Here is a 19,682-nt window from a genome sequence, read left to right as displayed (position 1 = left end):
CATTCATACATGCTCTGTCTTGCTCTTACTCAGTGCTATCGGTGAATGTTTCTCAGCAACTGGCCCCTCTTGTTCTTCATTCTACAGAAAGATGCACACACCCACACACCCAGACACAAAACAAATTCAGCACAGATCAGTTGATCTCAGGTAATGCTCTTCCTGTTCTCCACACTGTACGCATTTACACAGACGCATACATATTCACTTACGCCTTATTTACACTGGTGTTGTGTTCTGCAGAATTCTGAAGCACATATATAAACAAATTCATGTCATGCATTTTTACATCTACAGACGAGCCAGTACCATGTAATGGTTACAGATGCCATGTAAATTGCCATTTATATTCCTTTAGAAGCCTAAGGAGGACCCTTCACATGTACGTTTTTCCATAGTTACAAGGTGTGGGTCTAAAACACTCTGAAGGCTCCTGGTTTTCTGGCGAGGACCCCAAACGGACACCAGTTAGATAAAAAAAAAATTAACATTAAAACAGTTTTGATAAGAGAGGATGCATTAACCTGAGCATCTTGATCAGTCCAGGTATCATGAATGTGTGTCTAATTAAACCAACAGGACGCATAACTACATGCACCATCGTTCACTCAAACATGCACTACGCTCTATTATTAATGCACTGGGAATACAAACAGATGGTAGAGTTCAGCAGAAGCCGGTGACAAAATCTAGGTCACAAAACCTTTCTTGTGCTCAAAGCAGAGATAAGAAAAAAGGAACCTCTATACAATCACGATTTCTCAAAAGAAATGAAGTCTTCCTCATTGGGTATTTTGTATTGAACCTTTTCAATGCAATCTATTTTACTGATGTACAGATGTCTGCAACAAAATAATGGACCCTTGAAATGGCTGATCGCAGATGTGAGGCTTGTCGCATCTTAATTGACACAAAGCAGCAAAAACAATTGTTCTATGCTCGAAAATGTAGTACAACGAAGTGGCAGTATGCATTCGGAACCTGTTCAGAATTTAATCTATACTCTGGTTAGACTGGAGACAATAGACTTGCACTTCGGTGAAATGTGACCGTCAGCGTTTGTGTAACAGAGTTCAGTTCAGTCGATTGCTTTGTGCATGTCTAGTGAAACAGTATACACCTAAAAATATGCATTTACAGCAAATTAGACAGTGTTAGACGGTTTGGCTCTTCATTCTCCGTACAGTTCATGTGCAAATAACAAATTCATGTTCATTTTTCAGACAAAGTAGGACAGAGTTTAAGTTTTGGCAGCGTTATTTATAATTTTGGCAATAAACACAGGTCCGGGATGAAAATGAGACAGCATCTCAGACGTTGTGACAAACCTCTCCAAAGACTATTAGAATAAAAAAGAATGTTTTACAGTTATGTTTTTAAAGCTCTCTTGAACAGTGAGCTGGGTATTTTAGAAGTGTTATGCAGCCATAACAGACCTTGTGACAGGTGTTTAATGTTGTGGGGAAAATTGCTTGAGGTGCCTGCAGTCCAGAATGAGGAAGCAGGATGTGTGATGGCTGTCATTTGTCACCATGGGCTCTCACCATTTAATCTTTGCTTATGAAAACACCATTGAAGTTTGTCTTCAGATAACTAAAAAACAGTCCTTTTTTGTTTAGAGCTATTTATTTATGTAAATTCTGATGATGTACTTGACCTGATATTAGTAAACAAGGCCACTATCATGATGCTTTGAAACAAACAAAAATTCAGTTTAATAAAGTCATAGTAATTTGTTGTATGAGTGTCATCGCGGGAGTCCGATGGCGCACTAGCCGACATAGCGCTTGTTGGGAAAGACACTGGACACAAGGGGACAGGGAGAGGACACAGCAGCGGGCAAAGAGGGAGAATGGGGGTGAGGGCAGTATGGCACTGAAGCGTGGGGAGAACACTTGGGAAGGGGCACAGTCTGGGTTTACCAGGGCTGGGGAGAATTTAAAGGCAGCAGGATTTAAACGCTAATCAGCGTTCGAGGGTGTGGGTCAAATCCGGGGACATCCGGTGTGTCAGGGGCTGAGGCGGTAGAACCGTCAGGGCCGGAAGAGAACGCTGGCATCATTCGTGGCATTCTCAGGATGGGGCGTGAATGTGAAATTATTCACATTGTGAAATTATTTCACAAAGAGTGGGCAGCGTTCAAGATGGCCGCCTGGCTCTTATGTTGACCCCATCTCTTTCCGTTTCTGGGTGACGGTCTCCTCTGTCATTTGTGCACCTTCTGTGGGCCCGGTGTGACTGTGACAATGTGATAATGGTTGGTAGTAGTAGAATGGGTGGTAGTAGCCTAGTGGGTAACACACTCGTCTATGAACCAGAAGACCCAGGACTGTCCCTGTAACTACTGATTCTAAGTCGCTCTGGATAAGGGCGTCTGATAAAGGCTGTAAATGTAAATGTAGATAAATGTTAAAGTGTTAGTTGTGCTGAAGAAATTATATTATTGTTCAGAAAAGTTGTGCATATCACCTGGACATGGAATCACCTGGACATGGAATGTAAAATAGCGTTATACAAGAAGCAGGATCTAAATGGGAGGAACAGGAAGCTGCACAACAATCTTTGTGTACATAATAATCCAACAACTGGATCAATTGGGAGCACTTTCCATCCTACAGACAAAGACAGGACAGGGTGGTACTGGAAAAGAACAAAGCCGAATTTTACTTCAGTCTGCCTGAGGGTCCAGGCTAAAAGAGAATCTCAGACCTGTTAAGAAAAGTCTACTCCAAATATCAGAACTGTACAGACTTGTGAAAACAAGATACTTTTAAAACTGTAACATGCAGTGAGCCTTATAAATGAATTTAATAAAGATGCTTAATAATGATGCACAGAAGATAAATCACTATTCAGTATGTATTATGATGTAGACAATGCACAATTTACACTCACACAAGCTTACTAGTCTGGTATTTTTGCTGGCTCTGTGGCCAGATAAATGTCTTCCCTGGCACAAAAGTCACAAATAGTTCACAGATTCCTCTAGACGGGATGAATTCCAGTAGCATTGCACATGCAGGAATTTGAGCAGGACTTCTCCGCAGACATCGCCTTCTGGTCGGAATGTGGGACATGCTATATTCGTATAATGTATAAGTGCATGGCCTGTCAAATAGTTAGGGCCACTTAGCTAAGCCTCGCCTTAACGGAAAAACTGCAAATAGTTACAAATGCAGGGTTGCGGTAAAGCTGGAGCCTTTCAGAAATCTTTGTGCTAAAGACGGGAACAAACCGGGTCAGAAAACATCAGAGAAGGTTTATTGTCGCCAGTCGGCCTGTGGGGGGGAGTCCACGCAGCCAGAGGAGTGAATGCAGGAAGAGTCCTTGCAGTACCATTAGTCATTATTCAGACATTGATATGAGCAAAAATACCATGATTAAAAAAAAACATCAATGCTTTTAGTGAATATTCATCTTTTTTCATTCTGCTCCTGTTGTGAAAAAAGCTGATGGTGACAGGAAAATCAGAAAGAGAATGACGCACATCCGTGCTGTTCTGGTCATAAACGGAAGTGAGAGTCTGCCGCTACATTTGTTTACATGGTCAGATGATACGGAGTCCCATCATGACGACCCAGCATGTTTCCTTAGACAGTAATAAATCAAAGACCCAAGAGGTATATGGATTGTTCTTTTCCTGCACAGTCACCTGTGTTTATTTGTCCGCAAGGTGACCTGCTGAGACAATAGAGGGCTCCCTTCCATTTGGTACTGAAGGAATTTTCCAAAAAAAGTCTTTCAAGGAAAACCAAGTTTCCTTGTTGAGAGTAGCTGGCACGTTCTTAATAAAAACAGGCAAAGAAGAGGGCAGGGTCCTCTTTTCTAGGCCCTGTTATATATGAACATACTCGTTATTGAATAGTAAGGCTATTTACAAAAAAGCATCAGAATTTATGAGTAAATTATGCCTGTAAGCAAGAAGACAGCATTCAGAAATAATATTAACAATCTTACAATCTTACTTACAAATTGCATTTATTGGGACAATTTTGGCTTGGTGTAGGTGGAAATGTTTCGGTTATGGAAAATGCTTAAGGAGAAGGGGAGAATGCCACCTACTGTTCACAGCAGGTTCAGATAAAGCGAGGTTCTCAAATCGTACCCACATTTAGACAGGACCTTTCTGCATAAGATCGGCTGCACCTGATTAAAAAGGGTGTAGCAGGAGTCTCCTATATGAGGCAAGAAGTAGCTATTACATAGTGTTGGCTGACAAATCATCGAAAAATAGATATTTTACTATGATTTTTCGTTTTTAAAAAAATACAAATAAAAATACGAAGCAGAAGATCGACCGCAGACCGGAGCAGAAGTGGGCGTGGTTCCGCCCGATTGCTGCGGTCCGCTGAATCCACGCCCGCCTTCGTGACGTAGCGCGCACACGACGCTCTTTCTGCCAATCAGGATCGAGATTATCAGCGCAGCCTCTGCAGAGCGCGTTCACGCTGCCTTGTGGACTTTATGTAAAAACCAAGATGGCAGCCGCCTGTGTCAGAGCGCTCAGTAAGGTCGGCAGGCGGGTGTTCGAGACGCCGTCCTGCCGGCGAAGTGACCCGAGTGCGCTGGTTCCCAGGGCTCTGCTGAAACGAGCCGAACGCACATACGGGACCGGCCCGGCGGGGTTCCGCTCCAGAACTTCCCTTGCAGCGCAGCTGAGCAGCGGCCGGGCTGTGGGATGTGCCTTCCTGCTCGGTGGCGGTCTCGGCTTGTACCAGACGGCCAAACTCACCTGGCAGCGTCACCTCGCCGAGGAGGAGTCCAGGGTACCTTTTACGCGAAGACCCCTTCGCGGTTTATGGATGTCTGACCCACTGGTCCCTGCTTTGTTGTAGACTAGCAGGTTGTCCTGAGGATTGCAACCTGCTTTTATTTTTCCTGACCTTTACACTTCTGGTGATCAGGGGGGTTACTGCCCAGGATATGCAGTATTCTCAGCTGGTTGTGAGAATATGTGCGGTTACATTTATCTAATAGGATGAAAAATGATCAGGCGTGATGTTCTAGTGAAGTCTGTGATAGAAACGCATTTTATTTATCAGGCAACATCAACCAACGGTGTGACGCTGACCCTCTACCAGTACAAGACCTGTCCGTTCTGTAGCAAGGTACGAGCCTTTCTGGACTACCACCGACTTCCATACGAGATTGTGGAGGTCAATCCTGTTATGCGGAAGGAGATTAAGTGGTCCACGTACAGAAAAGTGCCCATCCTGATGGTGGACGGCACAATGGTAAAGAAAAGTTTTCCCTCCTTTCCTTTTTTTTTTTTTACACTGTGTTGGACTTTGTAACAATGTTTTTCTCCCGTTAGCAACTGAATGATTCATCTGTGATTATTAGCGCTTTGAAGACTTTCATGATCAGCAAGTGGGTATAAAAAATATAAATATGCACACGACTTGCAGCTCTTAAAGAGCCTCGCTAACAGATTTCTTAACGAGTTGTTGCCTCTGTTTGCACAGAGAGAAAACAATACCCGAAATCATCTCCTACTATCCAGAGCTGAAGTCTAAGAACGAGAGTGGGAAAGAAGTCGTGGAGTATTGCAACAAGTACTGGGTGATGCTGAATGAAGCGGACTCTATGCAGCTGTATCCGGGGAAGGAGTCCAGGAAGTAAGTGAATGGATTGCACTCGGTCAGTGGGCATGCTTTGCTTTTATTAAGAAGGAATGCATAAGTACTATGCCTTGAATTAAATAAAATAACTGAAGGGTCATGCTGGATTCAAGAGTTTTAATTCTTAGCAAGTCAAGACGACATTGAGGGCTGGAATAGCGATGGCTGCCAAATGATTTTAAAAATCTGCACACTTTGCAATCAATTAACTATGTCACATGGTACTGTGTGAGTTTACACATTTTAAAGTTGAAGTTTTATCAGTTAAACAGTACATAGTGAAACTAAATAACGTTTCTCTGGAACCTGGTGCTACATTAGAACGATTAGACAAAGTTACATACTGACGTAAAGTGCACGTATGCAACACTGACAAACTGGTCTACATTTTCATCTGGTTGCACCTGATCTACTGCAGATTTGGTGTCCTTTCTGGCATAACCGAGCATGCATATTTGATTTTGTTCACAGAGAGGAGATTAAGTGGCGGCAGTGGGCCGATGACTGGCTTGTGCACCTTATCTCCCCCAACGTGTATCGCACCCCAACAGAGGCTTTGGCCTCCTTTGACTACATTGTCCGAGAGGGCAAGTTTGGTATGCTTGAGGGCTTTTTTGCGAAGTATGTTGGAGCCGCTGCCATGTGGCTCATCTCAAAGAGACTGAAAAGTAGGTGGGTGATGCCACTTATAGTTGGTGCTGTGATGATTATTTAAAAGATGTTTTACATTGACAGATTAATGAGTGTTTCATATAGGCACAACCTTTGATTTACACTTTGCTGTCATGTTTTCTTACATAGACACAACCTGCAGGATGATGTGAGGCAAGATCTTTACAAAGCTGTGAATGATTGGTTGGCAGCAATTGGCAAGACTAGGAAGTTCATGGGAGGTGACCAGCCCAATCTTGCAGACCTGGTAAAAATTTAATAATAATTTGACTTTTTTTAAAAATATTTAATTATAATACTATACATCAGGGTTCTTTAAACCATGGTCCTCAAGGTCTGAATGGGTAATTATTAAATTAACAACCTGTTCAATACTATACATCTAAAGTAGACTTTACAATACACTTTGTTTACAGGCAGTGTTTGGGGTTCTGAGAGTAATGGAAGGCCTGCAGGCCTTTGACGACATGATGGAAAACACCAAGGCGAGGTACTGGTACCGACGTATGGAGAATGCAATAAATATCAGCAAGGCTTCAAACTGATAAACATGCCTGAAAACTGGGGGGAAGAATTTGCAATAAAACATTGAGATGACATTGGGGGTAATCTTATGTTAATATGAGATTGAAATATCATATTTTTTTTTGTTTTGTTATATTTCTGCAACAACTTTAGCACTGTACATTTTTTTGTGGTGATTCACCAGAATGGCAAATGTCTGGTATGTAACTTTAATTCACCTTTACCTTTCAACATTTCTCCAAAGTTCTAATTTATGATTTCACCAAGAGAGTGAACTTAAAATAAAGAAGTCATGGAATGTAATTCATACAAGTTGTGTGGTGTCCATTTCATTTTGAGATTCATTTGGTGAGGAGAAATGAGAATTTAATATTTAAACTCTGGTTTAAATTATTCAAAACATGTTTACACATTTTGTTTACATAAAACAATAAAATGCAATAAGTAAATGAAAAACGTGTCGCTCATATTACAATTGCTCTGTAAAGTAATTTCATTTTTAATGTATTTTGGAAATGTTGAAAGTATAAATCTTTTTCATTATGCTCTTGAGTTAATTTATTTGTACTTGTTATTGTCACTTGCTAAACTGTAATGATGGTCAGAAGGAACCAAACATTTATTTAAACCAAATGTAATATTTTTAATAATGATTTTAATATGCGTTATTTATACTATTATTCAATACGTAATATGTTTTTCTGCACTGTTTTGAATGACAAATTTAGTGTCACCGGTTTTTCTTATGATTCCGCTGCCATGGCGACGACTAGCAGCCACGTGAGCAACATTTGAAACCAGCCAATCAGCGCGAAGCCACGCCGGCTTGGGAAGAGACGACCACTTCTAACAACACAACAAATCGTTCTCACGACGCGACGCACTCGTAAAGCTTTGGGAGACGTAGCATTTGTTTTGCGCTCGCTATAGATACTGGTCGCATTTGATCGGGTGGCGCGTGCTAAGCCGTTTGGCCGATAAATAACTGGAAGTCAGGAGCCGTCACCTGATGGGAGCTAGCTAATTGCGCGTTGCTAATGTTAGCGTAGCCCGTCAACGTTCACTTTAATTCAGATCCGAGGTTTAATTCAGCGGAGTTAATTTTTTTTCAAGCTGTTGATAAAAGATGAAAACACGCGAGTGTTCGCCACCCATCCATGTGCACGTACCGGAGTCGACCTCGGTCCATGTCCACCTGAAGAAGAGCCAGAGCTGCTCCGTTTCCAAGGCGCAACCGGTAAAAAAATACAAAACTTCCTTATTAAAAGCCACGACGATTGAACATCTAGAGCAGAAATGACAGGGCCATGTGGAATTACTTAATGCTCTTCACCCTCAATCAGAATCTGCAGAATGGACGAGAAAGGAAGATTCTTCGTGACACTGCCACGGTTAGAGCCAGAGTTCCCTGGGTTCCACCAGGGAGGGCATCGGGCCGCCGTGATTTCCACAAGTGGGAGGTTTGACACACATGCTTTGCTATTTACTTCTTATTGGGCCTATTTGATGTGCCCCATTTATTCGTGCAATGAACTGCTGCCTTTGCATTCTATTTCATTCTCTGTGTATTTATTAATTAAGATGTTATGTTGTCTCAGTCACCATCTCACTGTTTGGAGATCACGTCAGTGCCAGAGGCTGAATCCTCACCTCCGCTTAGGTTAGCAGACCTATCAAATGATGAAGGCGAGGAGGAAGAGGGAAGGCACGTTGGTTCCAATAAATATGAGCAGCAGGTCGAAACACTTATGGCAGACGCAGGCTCACTGAAGAAAGAGGTGAGCTTGGTCATCTGAAACAAAAATGCACATAGAAGACTTAAATCATTTGTACATGTCTGCACAATAATATGGAACTAACCCAACATATTGAAATATATAACCATATGAATAAATAAGAGAATGATTGATATATAACAGCAACATAAAATTGTGAAATAATTGAACACATTTTGATATACAGCTCATTAATGTGAAATACTTTCCATTCTGCTATATAAATGTACTTATTATTGTCAAATGTTATTTCATGGTCATTATTTTACCCAACAACACAGATTATTGCAGAGGTCTTTTATTTCATTTCAGCAGTTTTTTAAAAATGGCGTTTTTCCGATGGCCTTTTTTTTCTCCATAATGTAACTTTTCAGCAGAATGACTTTGTCAATTAATCAAGAGATACAGGGAGGTGATAGTTGTGTGATTGGCTGTTCCTTTGCTCAGACATAAGCAAAAGCACATGAAGTTTCGATTTAGACCTCTTGCTTCAATATGTTCTCCAATGCAGTAAGCCACAACATAAAAGCACAGGAATTATTTCACAATTGTATGTTGCTATTATATATCATTCTCTTATTTATTAATGTTTTTTTATCATTTCATTATGTTGTATTTATTTATATAATTTTGAACACTTTGGAGCTCCATACAATAAAGGGAAAGGACCATTCATGATTTATTGTTTTTTTTTAAGGGGAAGTTGAAAGAGAGGCAGCAGCTTATTGAACGGCAAACAGATCAACTTAGTTCCTGTCAGCACTTGATCGATGTACAGGAAGAAAAGATAACGGAGGCCAGTAAAGAGCTGAAAATATCTAAACACAAGAATCTGGACCTTAGAAACACGCTTGGCAGGATGCATGAAGAGACTAGGCAGCGGAGGTAAAAATGGCACACTTTCTGATCATACAGCTTGGTGATGTTCTTGTACAACTGGACATGTTGGGTCTAGGTTATGTTCTAATCGTCTGTCTTCTACAGGGCAGGTCATAATGACATAGACACACTACTGAAAAAGCTGGTGGAAGCTGAGATTGACGGGGCAGGTGCAGCCAAACAAGTATCTATTCTGATAGACACTATGGGCAAAATAACAAAGGTGGGCAAATATAATATATATACACAGACACACACACACACACACACACACACACACACACACACACACTCTTTGTTTTCCCCACAATATTACAGCTTGATCTCATTCTTTAATTTTAAAATGGATCAGGTAATAACGGAGTAATTGGTATTAATTGCTACTTTCTCTTGTAGGATAAGAAGATGTCACAATCTGACACCACCTTACTTCGGCGTCAGCACCGTGTGCTTACAAAGAAACTGGAGATGTTCGAGAACACCATTCACATTCTCCGTCACCTCCTGAGAGAACATCATGGCCATCAGGTATGGTCACTACACCCATATGAACCTGGTATTGCTGAGTAAAGATTCTTTAATTGACTAATTAAGAGACTTTAATTAATTAAGATACTTTTGTGGGAGGATATCCTTTATTTAATTACTGCTCTGTATGCATACAGTATTGTGCTATGCTTGAATTGTCAGACAGATGCGCTCAGGCTCTCGGAAGAAAGGGAAGCCCTGCTGAAGAGACTGGCTTTTTCCGAGGCTGAGAAATTGGTGGGCACATTCTTCATATACAAATAGGGATAGCAATGGGCAGCCCATGTGTTATTTTTAACTTTTTTGCTACTAAACTGAGTTTCCTGAATGGTTGTGTTTGCTCCAATCTGCCTTCTCCCTCTTGTTGTCATTTAGCGACTTGAAAATAAGCTGAGCAGCAAAGCCAAGGAGTCTAGTCAGCTAGGGGTGTATATGGAGACAGAAAAGGTTCAGTATCCACTTTCCTTTCTGTTACGCTACATCTTCATAGTCTTCCTTGCGTCATCCTTGTTGTCTTATTATTCTTCATTATAGGCCCATACAAAAACTACTGGAGAGCTTTCCAAATTGCAGGAGTCTACCCGGGCATGTCTACAGACCCAGCTTCATAAAAAAGAGGCAGAAAATGGTCGCCTGGGTGTTCAGCTTCTAGTAAGCTATTTAAATATTAGCATTTCTCTCTCACACCAAAATGAGCTTACTGGTTACTTTAGTAGAAGTGCCTGCACCTCTTCTTATTCACCCTTTTGGCATGGCATCTTTCCTTAGACCATGGAGGAACAGCTGAAGCAGCAAGAGGAGGAGATCCGAGGCTTGCAGGAACAGATCCAGGAGCTTCAGAAACAGTGTGATGTAGACAAGGAGGCCCTGAAGCAGGCCAGCCATGCCCAGAAGCTGCGTGCTGAGCGTAGTGAGGGTACTGCAGGGCAGCTATCTGCCCAGCTGGTGGAGAAGGTATGCTCGAATCTGCTTGTTCGTGCATCCAAACGGAGGTTTTTTATCTGACACTGAAAATATATCGATTATTGTCCCATTCTTCAAGGAAGCACAGTTGGCAGAAGCCCTTTTCAGGTCTGAAGGCTTACATTCACGATATACCAGAGAGGTTAAGGAGAAGAGCCAGCTGGAGGTGGAGATCACTGTTCTGAAGAAGTAAGTGAGCCACGAAGAAGACAAATATCCATGTCAATGTTCCAGTTCAGTTCTCTAGAGCAGGTGTTCAGGGTTGGGAATTTGGATGTTATTAACAGTGACCTGTCTGTATTGTGTTTATATATAGCAGAGTAACTGAGATGATGGACGAGTTGCTACGTGTTGAGGATAAAGCCAGAATAGAGAAAGAGGAGCTGCTGGAGAGGCTGCACCGAATCACCTCTGAGAATTCTTCCACCAGACTTGAAAGCCAGAGACTTAAGGTGAAACATTTAATGCCTAATGTTCCTGATGCAACCCTCCCCATTTACCCAGGCTTGGAAGTGGCACCATGAAACACATGGTATACCCAGTGGGTAATGAGATTTCAAGTATATATTTTGTTAATGTATTTTTCTTTAGATGGTGCTGTCTACAACAGAAGAACGATTGAACCTATCTCATTCTGAGGCCCAGCAGCTGAAGACCACTGTTAGAGATTTTGAAAAACTAGTAGAAGGTTACAAAAGTCAGGTATTTCAAATTAAAAGTACAGACTCTACTCACTGTTCTTAAATATTTTAAATTAAGTGCATGGTTGTTCTTCAACCCTGACTCAACATTAGTTACAGAAGACACGTTTGGAATCTGAAGAGTATTCTTTGAAACTGAAGCTGTCAGAGAAGGAGACCCAGAGTGCCCAGGCTAAACTTGACAGGGAGGTGGAGAAGGTGCATAAAGAGCTCATGGGTCGTCTCAAGGATCTGGAGCCGTTGCCAGAAGCACTGAAACAATCTGATATGCATCTGAAAGAGGCGCGGGAGCAGCTGCAAACACTGGAGAATAGAAACACTGAGCAGCACAAAACCATACTGGAGCTTAGAAACAAGGTTCCGCACATTCTCATTTGAACAATGAAGTTCTGTACAATCACTCATCCTCTGTATAGTTTTGTTGGTCTCACGGTTTTGTGATTTGCACAGGCGGAACACCATAGTGTTCGTTTCGAGACCCTACATGACAAGCACCTGCAACTGCTGGAGGAGAATAAGCAGCTGAGACACTCAGTTGAGAGTGCTGAGAGGTCGGTCCGGCTACAGCCTTTACCTGTATTCCACAACGAAATACTTTTATTCAAAGTGGTTTACCGGAATGATAAGTGATCAATTCAACAAATTAGACGATATCTCAAACATTTTGCCGAGCACAGACCTGAATATTGGGTTAGTATCTGCTTGACAGCAACAATGATTGTTCACTGGTTCTGTCATTTGTGTTGTCAGAAGGAGCAGTCAGACCTGGAACTGACATCTAACTTATACCAATTATATGACACTAATGTGCTTATAATTGTATGTTTGAATTGATCTTCCTACTGCCAGCACATAGCCCATGATTTCAGGTTCCATTTTGTTCTCCTAAATCTCTCTTTTCTGTGGGCAGAAAATTGGAGGAAGCAAACATTCGAAACAGAGACCTGGCAGAAGTTTCTGCTAGAAATGAGGAGAGGAGGCACAGCATTCAGTTACGATTGGAGGAACGGTCTAAGGAGTGTGATGTCTTCTCCAAACAAGTTGAAAACAGTCGGGAGGAAACCAAGAGACAGGTCAGAGTGATCAGAAGACATGTCAGTTTTACTGTTAAAACTTAAAAGTAAGAAAAGTATGCTTGAATTAATCCTTCATATGCAACTTACAGATAGACCAGTGCAGGGAGCGGTCATTGTCCAAAGAGCGAACCATGCAGTCCAAGGTCCTTGATCTAGAGACCCAGTTGAGTTTGGCAAAGACTGAATATAACCAACTACGACGGAGCAAAGAGGAGGTTAAATAGATTTTTTACACCTTATTTATATCCAATAGACTACTATAGAGGAATATGACATAAAATGCACTATGGTATGGGGCTGATGTTGTGAGGCTATCATACGTTCACCACCACATATGCACATTTGAATGAGAAACTATAATCCAGGAGTTAAGGTGTGTCAGTTTCTGAAAACACAATGGTTGATTGCTGGATAATGGGGGAGGGAGCACTTTTTTACAATGCAATAGCGCTGTGTGACTTAACTAGCTTTACTGTAAAGTTTTCTTATCGGCTCTTTTTTTTTTCTTTCATGAAGATGGAGCGACGATTGCAGAGTAAACTGCAGGACATGAAGGGCAAACTGGATCAATCTGACAGCTCAAACCGCAGTCTGCAAAATCACGTTCACTACCTGACGTCCTCTTATACCAATGTGTTTGGGGATCCCCTTCTAACAAGTTCTCTGTACACATCTCACACTTGAAATGACCTCCCACAATTTATCAAATGCTGTCTGCAATGTTTTTAAGATTATAGATTCGAGCACATTGTGTGTTCTTCTTACTTTATTGATTGTGAGGGAAATTATCAATCAAGGTGTACATACAATAAAATATATATATTTTGTAGGCACCAGAAAACTTGTTATTTTTGTTTTCCATTAAAATACTTCAAACACATGAATTTCAGAAAATTATATGATTTACAAAAAACCGTGGCGTGTCAGTGAAATTTAGCAGCTAACATGTAATGTCCACAGTCACCTATTACTGACAAAATCAATTAAAACCAGGCCCACGCAGAAGCCCATGGGAGTACTCCCACGTAGAATTGGCCTTTTTCATTGTAGCGTCAAAATAGTCGAAAATGCCATAAAACGGCATAAAACCTCACAACGGAAGGGGAAAAACTTCCGTAGGTCCCCGTCGAAAGTACTTCCGGGTTCCTTGTGACGCCGCGCGCACAAACTTCCTCACGTGACAAGCTGCCCGCTCCGAGTCTGCTGTGGAGCTCCACAGTGGCTGCAGCCAGATCCTTCTCAGTCAGCAGATCCTGATGAGCCGTCATGGCTGTTGAGAGTTTACGATTCCAGACGATCGAAGCGCTGAAGAATTCGTCGAAGGGACAGCTGAAGTATTACAAGGATTGGGCCGAAAAGGGAGAGGTAGGAGTTCGTCCGGGAAGAACTTATTCAGCTTTCATGCCGCGTTAGCGTTGTCACGGTGGATTTGCCCAGTAAACATTGCAATGCGGTATTAATATCAGCAAGGAGAGAAGAGAACGATAACGCGCTTAAAGGAAGGAGTTAAAACAGACAAACTGCTGAAGAAATCGAAGTAAATCTCTGGTTGACTCGCTGGCTACGTTCTATTTAGTTTCCTTCAATGAAGAACTCGTCACAGTCGCGTACATGGCCCGTGCAGAACTAGTTCTTTTTAAACTGAAGCTCCCACCTCAAAGTCTCCTCCTTGGCGCGAACTTATGCCCATGAAGCTTCGCTTAAACCTTTCTCAAGATTTATTCACGCTCAGCTGTTGTCTCATAAACGACATACAGTGTACAACTGAGATGTTATTTAGTAGTTTAAATGTTATATAGGACAAACAGAAATAATGTAAATAAGTTTGTTCCACTAGTAGCTGTGGAGCAGAGTGAAATGAGTATGCGTTGGGTATTATTACAGATATTTATAAGAAGAACATCGTTAATAAACGCCACCCTTCTCTCCAGGATCCTTTGGCAGGCTGCAATGTGTCTCCCAGCCTTTCACCTCAGTCAGAAATCATCCTGAAGCGGCTGAGCAGTCGTGTTTCCCGTCAGAACCTCTCCCTGCCTTCCCCTACTCGTGATGCAAGCCCTGCGCAGTCGGAGGCATCGCTTGGCTTCCACGCCGTACCACAAAGCCTTGAGTCTCCAGCTTCTCCGTGTACCCCCCCTCCGCCAAGTTCCAGTACAGGGAATGACACATCGGTCAGGATTGGGTTTTGTTTTTCTATGATGCTGTTCATTTAAATGTTATTTACTTGTCTTTATATATTGCGATTAATTAATTTGGGGGGAAAAATAACGCATTTAATCGCAAGGAAAGGGAATCTTTTGTCACTGCCCGATTTCCTAGTAGACTGATTACATTGATCAGGGCTCTCAAATCTCATGCATTTCAACACGTTTAGAAATTATTAATGTTTACCGCACAGAAACTCCTACAGCAGGATTTACAAACCAATGAAAGTTTACAATCGGAGCGCACGGATCTCTTCAATCAGCTTAATCGGAATCTGTACAGGAGCTGTTTCCACATCAAAGCAAATTCTTTTTTTCATGCTTCAAAGTCACCAAAGTGTCGTGCAAATTGGGCTCAGCAAAGTGCACATTACATTATGGGATCGCGTTCGGCAGGACAACTGAACCACCGGTCCAATTATCGTTTATGATTTTCTTTGTGGAGAGCAGAAAGAAGATGATAAAAATAATGCACCGGAGCCAAATGTTGACTTCAGCCCAGTGCCAGCCTCTTCTCCTCCTCCCACCATTTCCCTGCTATCCCCAAAAGCAACACAAATGGCTGGCTTCATCCGCATGTGTGAGGAGAATCAACGTGCTCAAGCCAAGGTTTTGTAGATTTTACACAATACTGGGCTACTTTTTTTTTTTTTTTTTTTTTAGCCTCCCGGTTTTCATTATAAGACCTACTAACCAGTATAACTAACTCTTGTCTTACGAATCTTTCTGATCCTTCCATCCTGTTCATTCACAGGCACAGCTGAACCTAAGGCAGGAGCTCCAAGTACGCATGATGGCTGCAGTAGCTAGTCGAGAATCAGAGCAGCTGAAGCGATATGAAGAGTTAATGGAGTTGAAACAGAGACAAGAACACCAAAGCATGATGGACATGATTGAGAAGGAGTATGCATATGCCAACCAACTCAATATGAATCTATGTGGAATTGTCTTATTTCATTTTAAATATTTCGAAATAGCTCTCTCATTTGCATTTTTACCTATGCATTGGATTGAATTCTCTTCCTGTTATGTAGGACCCAGGAAAGCCTTGGTCGTCAGGAGAAACTAAAAGAAGAACAACAAAAAAGAATTAAGGTGTCACCTTCTTTCTCATAATTCTCATAATCCTATTCAACCAACTTGAACACTCAAACCACTTTTTTTTTTTTAAATTGTCTCTTGGTCAGATCCTAAATCTGCGCATGCGAGAGGCAGAGCAGCAACGCCTGCGGGAGGCTGAGCTAGAGCGGCAACGACAGGCTGACGGCCGGGAGCGGCTGCGCACACTGAACGCCATCCAGGAGGAGGTTCTGCAGCTCAACCAGCTCCTGGAACCAGCCACCTCCACACAGACTGCACCCACTACTGACCACGCCTCCTACATCACCCGGGGAAACCAGCTATGTTCTCAGGTGTCTGAAGTGGTGCGAGCCACCGTTGGGGTAAGTTGGGGTTGTAGTCTGTAGTCATCCCCCAGGTTAGATCTTTCCGTGTCCCACCGACCTGATTCAACTCAAGAACTGGGTGGTAACAAGTGGAGAGGATGAATGCAGTGACTCAAGTAATATCTTAATTTAATAGATATGTCAGTTAAATGCAATTTTAAACCAAGTGAAATGCCTCCTTATAGCAGTGATATTTTAATATATTGATATTTCACTGTTATAGAGACATTAATATTGACCTGTGGTATACATTCCCATGTTTTGATTATGCTGGTTAGAACATTGACTGATCTCAACTGTGGCGAAAATGGTGTCTGATGGACTGGGCCCCGGTGGTGTCTGTTGCTACATGCAGGGTGATTTCCCAAGCATGGAGGACATGTCTGTGGTGGAACGAGCTCTACAGGAAATGAGGTCACTCGTGAGGGCACTGCAGGAGGAGAAGGCACAGGCTGAGGAGAGGAGGAAGAAGGAGCAGATGGAGGAGGAGGAGCGACGTAAACAAGCAGAGATGCAGGCCCAACAGGAGGCGCAGAAGAAGAGCGCGGCTCTTTCTAAAGCTAAAGCCAAGAAGCAGGGTATGATCGGAATAGTGTCTACAACACACTGGTTTTTCAATAGTTAATATGTTTGTTAAATTCACAAGTGAGATACCTCTGCTTAACCTTAACGGGCTGATTTTTTTGCTGTGTAACATGGGATCTTAACAGGATTGCAAACCAACGCTGATGACTGCACCATGAAGTTTTACAAGGATTTACAGGATGCTTCCAACCAGTGTGCACAGTTCATTGAAGACATTAACAACACTAAGGACATGCAGGTTTTCTTTCTTTTTTTGTTTTGTTTCTTTCTTTTCACTTGGATGGTATAGGCATTTTTTTATCCTGCGTATTGTCATTTCTGGTTCCAGACAAAGAAATTGAGGATGGAGCTCCAGAAAGCTGCTACTATCCCAGTCAGTCAGATATCCAGTACATCAGGTAGAGCTACTGGAGAGTATTTGATTTAATAATTTATAAATTAGAATAATATGTTATTGCTCATGACTCAGTTGTTCCATGAGCAGATTGGGATGCATTTTTTTACCACTAGGATCAAAACTGAGGGAAGTGTTTGACAAGCTTGACAAGCTTTTGTCAGGCAGACCTTTGGTGTCTGGTGGCAGGTCAATAAGTGTATCCCAGCACCCTCAAGCCTTGAACTATGTGAGCTACAAACTGGCAGAGAAATTTGTGGTGAGTGTCTTCTTGCTTCAGATTTAACTGTACAAAACTGGCAAGTTGGCAAAACTGTCGGTCAAAATATTATAATAATGATGCAATACAAAACGGTTATGACTGATCTGAAATATTTTTCAGAAACAAGGTGAGGAAGAAGTGGCATCCCATCACGAAGCTGCATTTCCCATTGCCGTAGTTGCATCTGGGATATGGGAACTCCACCCAAAGGTGGGTGAGCTTTTTCTGGCTCACCTCCATAAGAAGTGTCCTTATTCGGTGCCATATTATCCGGCCATGAAAGAAGGCACTTTACTGGAGGACTACCAAAGGTGAGAAATCTAATTTCGCATGGAGGGAAGCAGCACTCTATTGGTCGGCAGTGGTGGCCTAGAGTGTAAGGAAGCAGATCCGTAATCAGAAGGTTGCTGGTTTGAATCCCGAACCCCCAAGTACCATCCCCACACACTAAAAGCTGAGGACATTACATATATTTTGATTCTGTGAAACTAGGTGTGTGTTTGCTAAATCTTGTTTGATTTTTTTAGGAAACTGGGATATCGTGTGGATGCCGCTGGTGTTGAAGCGCAGGATAGTTTCCTAAAAAGGATGTCAGGCATGATCAGATTGTATGCCGCCATCATCCAGCTGAGATGGCCCCATGGCAATAAACAAGTGGTATGCATCACTCGTTCCCAACAGTATTTTTAATACTATAAAGCGTTGCCTAGTATTGTTTAACATTTCATGTAGTTTCTCCTGTTATTACGCAGCCTCATCCTCATTCGTTAAACCATGCATGGCGCTGGTTAGCCCAAATGTTGAACATGGAGCCCCTGGCTGAGGTCACTGCTACACTGCTATTTGATTTCCTTGAGGTAATTTTTAACCATTTTAGAATCTGGATTATAAGAACATTGGTTTTATAGAGCAAATGGTTGTTTTACCTGTCTAATCGATTATTCTTTAGGTATGTGGCTATGCCCTCATGAATCAGTACCAGGGCCAGTTCTGGAAACTGCTTTTTCTCCTTAAGGAAGATTATTTCCCAAGGTAACATCTGGCCTGTCACTGAATAAGGCTGTTCTAATCATACAATAAAACTGCACAGTTAAATACTTGATACAGCCTTATCCATATTTGGGAAGTACAGGTGTATGTTCTTTGGATGCCTGAGCTATTTACTTCAATTCAATGTGAATATAAAGACTGTTTTCATTAAATGCTAAAGTTTTACTCATCAAACTTTTTCACAGAACCTGATTTCAATCTAATGCTTAGAGTTCTGGAACTGAAAATTTGTGACCTGTTTCAGGATTGAAGCCATTACCAGCACTGACCAAATGGGTGCAGTCATAAGGCTAAAGCAGTTTCTGGAGGTAAGAGTTCAAAAGAATTGCTTAACTGTAAACCTGACGACCATTAGGGTTGAAATATTGCATGCATCTAATATGGCAGGTATTATAATGCATCAAATTTTCTTCTCAGGACTCCTTGAGAAGTAAAAGAATCCTGCCTCCCAAAGGTCATCTGGACCCAGGCTTCTGGAGATCATAATTTTTTATTTATATCTGCATGTGTGTTTATATGATTTTATATGATACAGGGATTTAAATTCAGAAGCACACTGAAGACCCATTTTGTTTCTGTAGATTTTTAATCACAGAAATGTTTTAAGCTGCAGTCAGTGATGCAATTGGCATGGAATTATGAAATTACATATGCAAGTTATGTCGTTACCAACGTACTATTTCAACGTACAGTTCTTCATCACTTGCTATATGTAACAGGTCATAAAACCGTAGTGACAGTAAACATAGAATTTTGTATATGACTCCTGGTCATAATAAATGGCTTATTTTTATTAGAGAAGTGTGTTTGGTTTTTTTGACCCCAATTGCAACTTGAATGTATTTCCAGTCATTTATTTCTCCTGATCAATAAAATAAGGTTTCATATGACTATGCCACATAATATTGGCTGACTAAATACGATCCGATTCTCCTGCTTTCGTCAACAAATGATGGGAAGCGTTTGAGCGGCATGCTTCCTCCGACCTACAGGGGGCGCCTT

General features: G+C 41.8%; 3 protein-coding genes across 8 annotated transcripts; all 3 read left to right on the top strand.

Moving 5' to 3' along the window:
• Positions 1-4,440: 4,440 nt before the first annotated feature.
• ptgesl (prostaglandin E synthase 2-like) lies at positions 4,441-7,125 on the top strand. Its single transcript, XM_028995289.1, has 7 exons — positions 4,441-4,766; positions 5,043-5,234; positions 5,315-5,370; positions 5,466-5,618; positions 6,093-6,293; positions 6,423-6,540; positions 6,710-7,125. Exons 1-7 carry the CDS (start codon positions 4,479-4,481, stop codon positions 6,836-6,838), a joined length of 1,137 nt encoding a protein of 378 aa, XP_028851122.1. The 5' UTR covers positions 4,441-4,478; the 3' UTR covers positions 6,839-7,125.
• Positions 7,126-7,622: 497 nt separating this feature from the next.
• LOC114799079 (outer dense fiber protein 2-like) lies at positions 7,623-13,515 on the top strand. Of its 2 annotated transcripts, none has more exons than XM_028995285.1 (18): positions 7,623-8,055; positions 8,162-8,278; positions 8,417-8,596; positions 9,291-9,478; positions 9,578-9,695; positions 9,869-10,000; positions 10,163-10,237; positions 10,376-10,447; positions 10,535-10,651; positions 10,769-10,954; positions 11,043-11,152; positions 11,280-11,415; positions 11,555-11,665; positions 11,758-12,021; positions 12,115-12,215; positions 12,575-12,737; positions 12,830-12,955; positions 13,257-13,515. In XM_028995285.1, the coding sequence occupies exons 1-18, from the start codon at positions 7,945-7,947 to the stop codon at positions 13,422-13,424; spliced, it is 2,475 nt and encodes an 824-aa protein (XP_028851118.1). In that variant the 5' UTR covers positions 7,623-7,944; the 3' UTR covers positions 13,425-13,515. The 2 variants fall into 2 exon arrangements, with proteins under 2 accessions (XP_028851118.1, XP_028851119.1); XM_028995286.1 differs by having other exon boundaries at positions 7,920-8,055; positions 8,479-8,596.
• Positions 13,516-13,907: 392 nt separating this feature from the next.
• gle1 (GLE1 RNA export mediator) lies at positions 13,908-19,476 on the top strand. 5 transcript variants are annotated; one of them, XM_028995287.1, is made up of 16 exons: positions 13,908-14,105; positions 14,672-14,911; positions 15,395-15,553; positions 15,699-15,847; positions 15,979-16,039; positions 16,132-16,386; positions 16,745-16,967; positions 17,100-17,212; positions 17,303-17,372; positions 17,485-17,627; positions 17,751-17,941; positions 18,158-18,287; positions 18,383-18,487; positions 18,580-18,662; positions 18,925-18,988; positions 19,098-19,476. In XM_028995287.1, exons 1-16 carry the CDS (start codon positions 14,007-14,009, stop codon positions 19,164-19,166), a joined length of 2,154 nt encoding a protein of 717 aa, XP_028851120.1. In that variant the 5' UTR covers positions 13,908-14,006; the 3' UTR covers positions 19,167-19,476. The 5 variants fall into 5 exon arrangements, 2 of the variants coding, with proteins under 2 accessions (XP_028851120.1, XP_028851121.1); XR_003751182.1 differs by lacking the exons at positions 18,925-18,988; positions 19,098-19,476 and having other exon boundaries at positions 18,363-18,487; positions 18,580-18,638; XM_028995288.1 differs by lacking the exons at positions 18,925-18,988; positions 19,098-19,476 and having other exon boundaries at positions 18,580-18,666.
• Positions 19,477-19,682: the final 206 nt, after the last annotated feature.

This window comes from Denticeps clupeoides, chromosome 11 (genome assembly GCF_900700375.1).
Source record: "Denticeps clupeoides chromosome 11, fDenClu1.1, whole genome shotgun sequence".
In the NCBI taxonomy this organism is placed as follows: Eukaryota; Metazoa; Chordata; class Actinopteri; order Clupeiformes; family Denticipitidae; genus Denticeps; species Denticeps clupeoides.
Note: the sequence above shows the minus strand (reverse complement) of the source record. Positions and strands in the feature narration are given on the sequence as shown.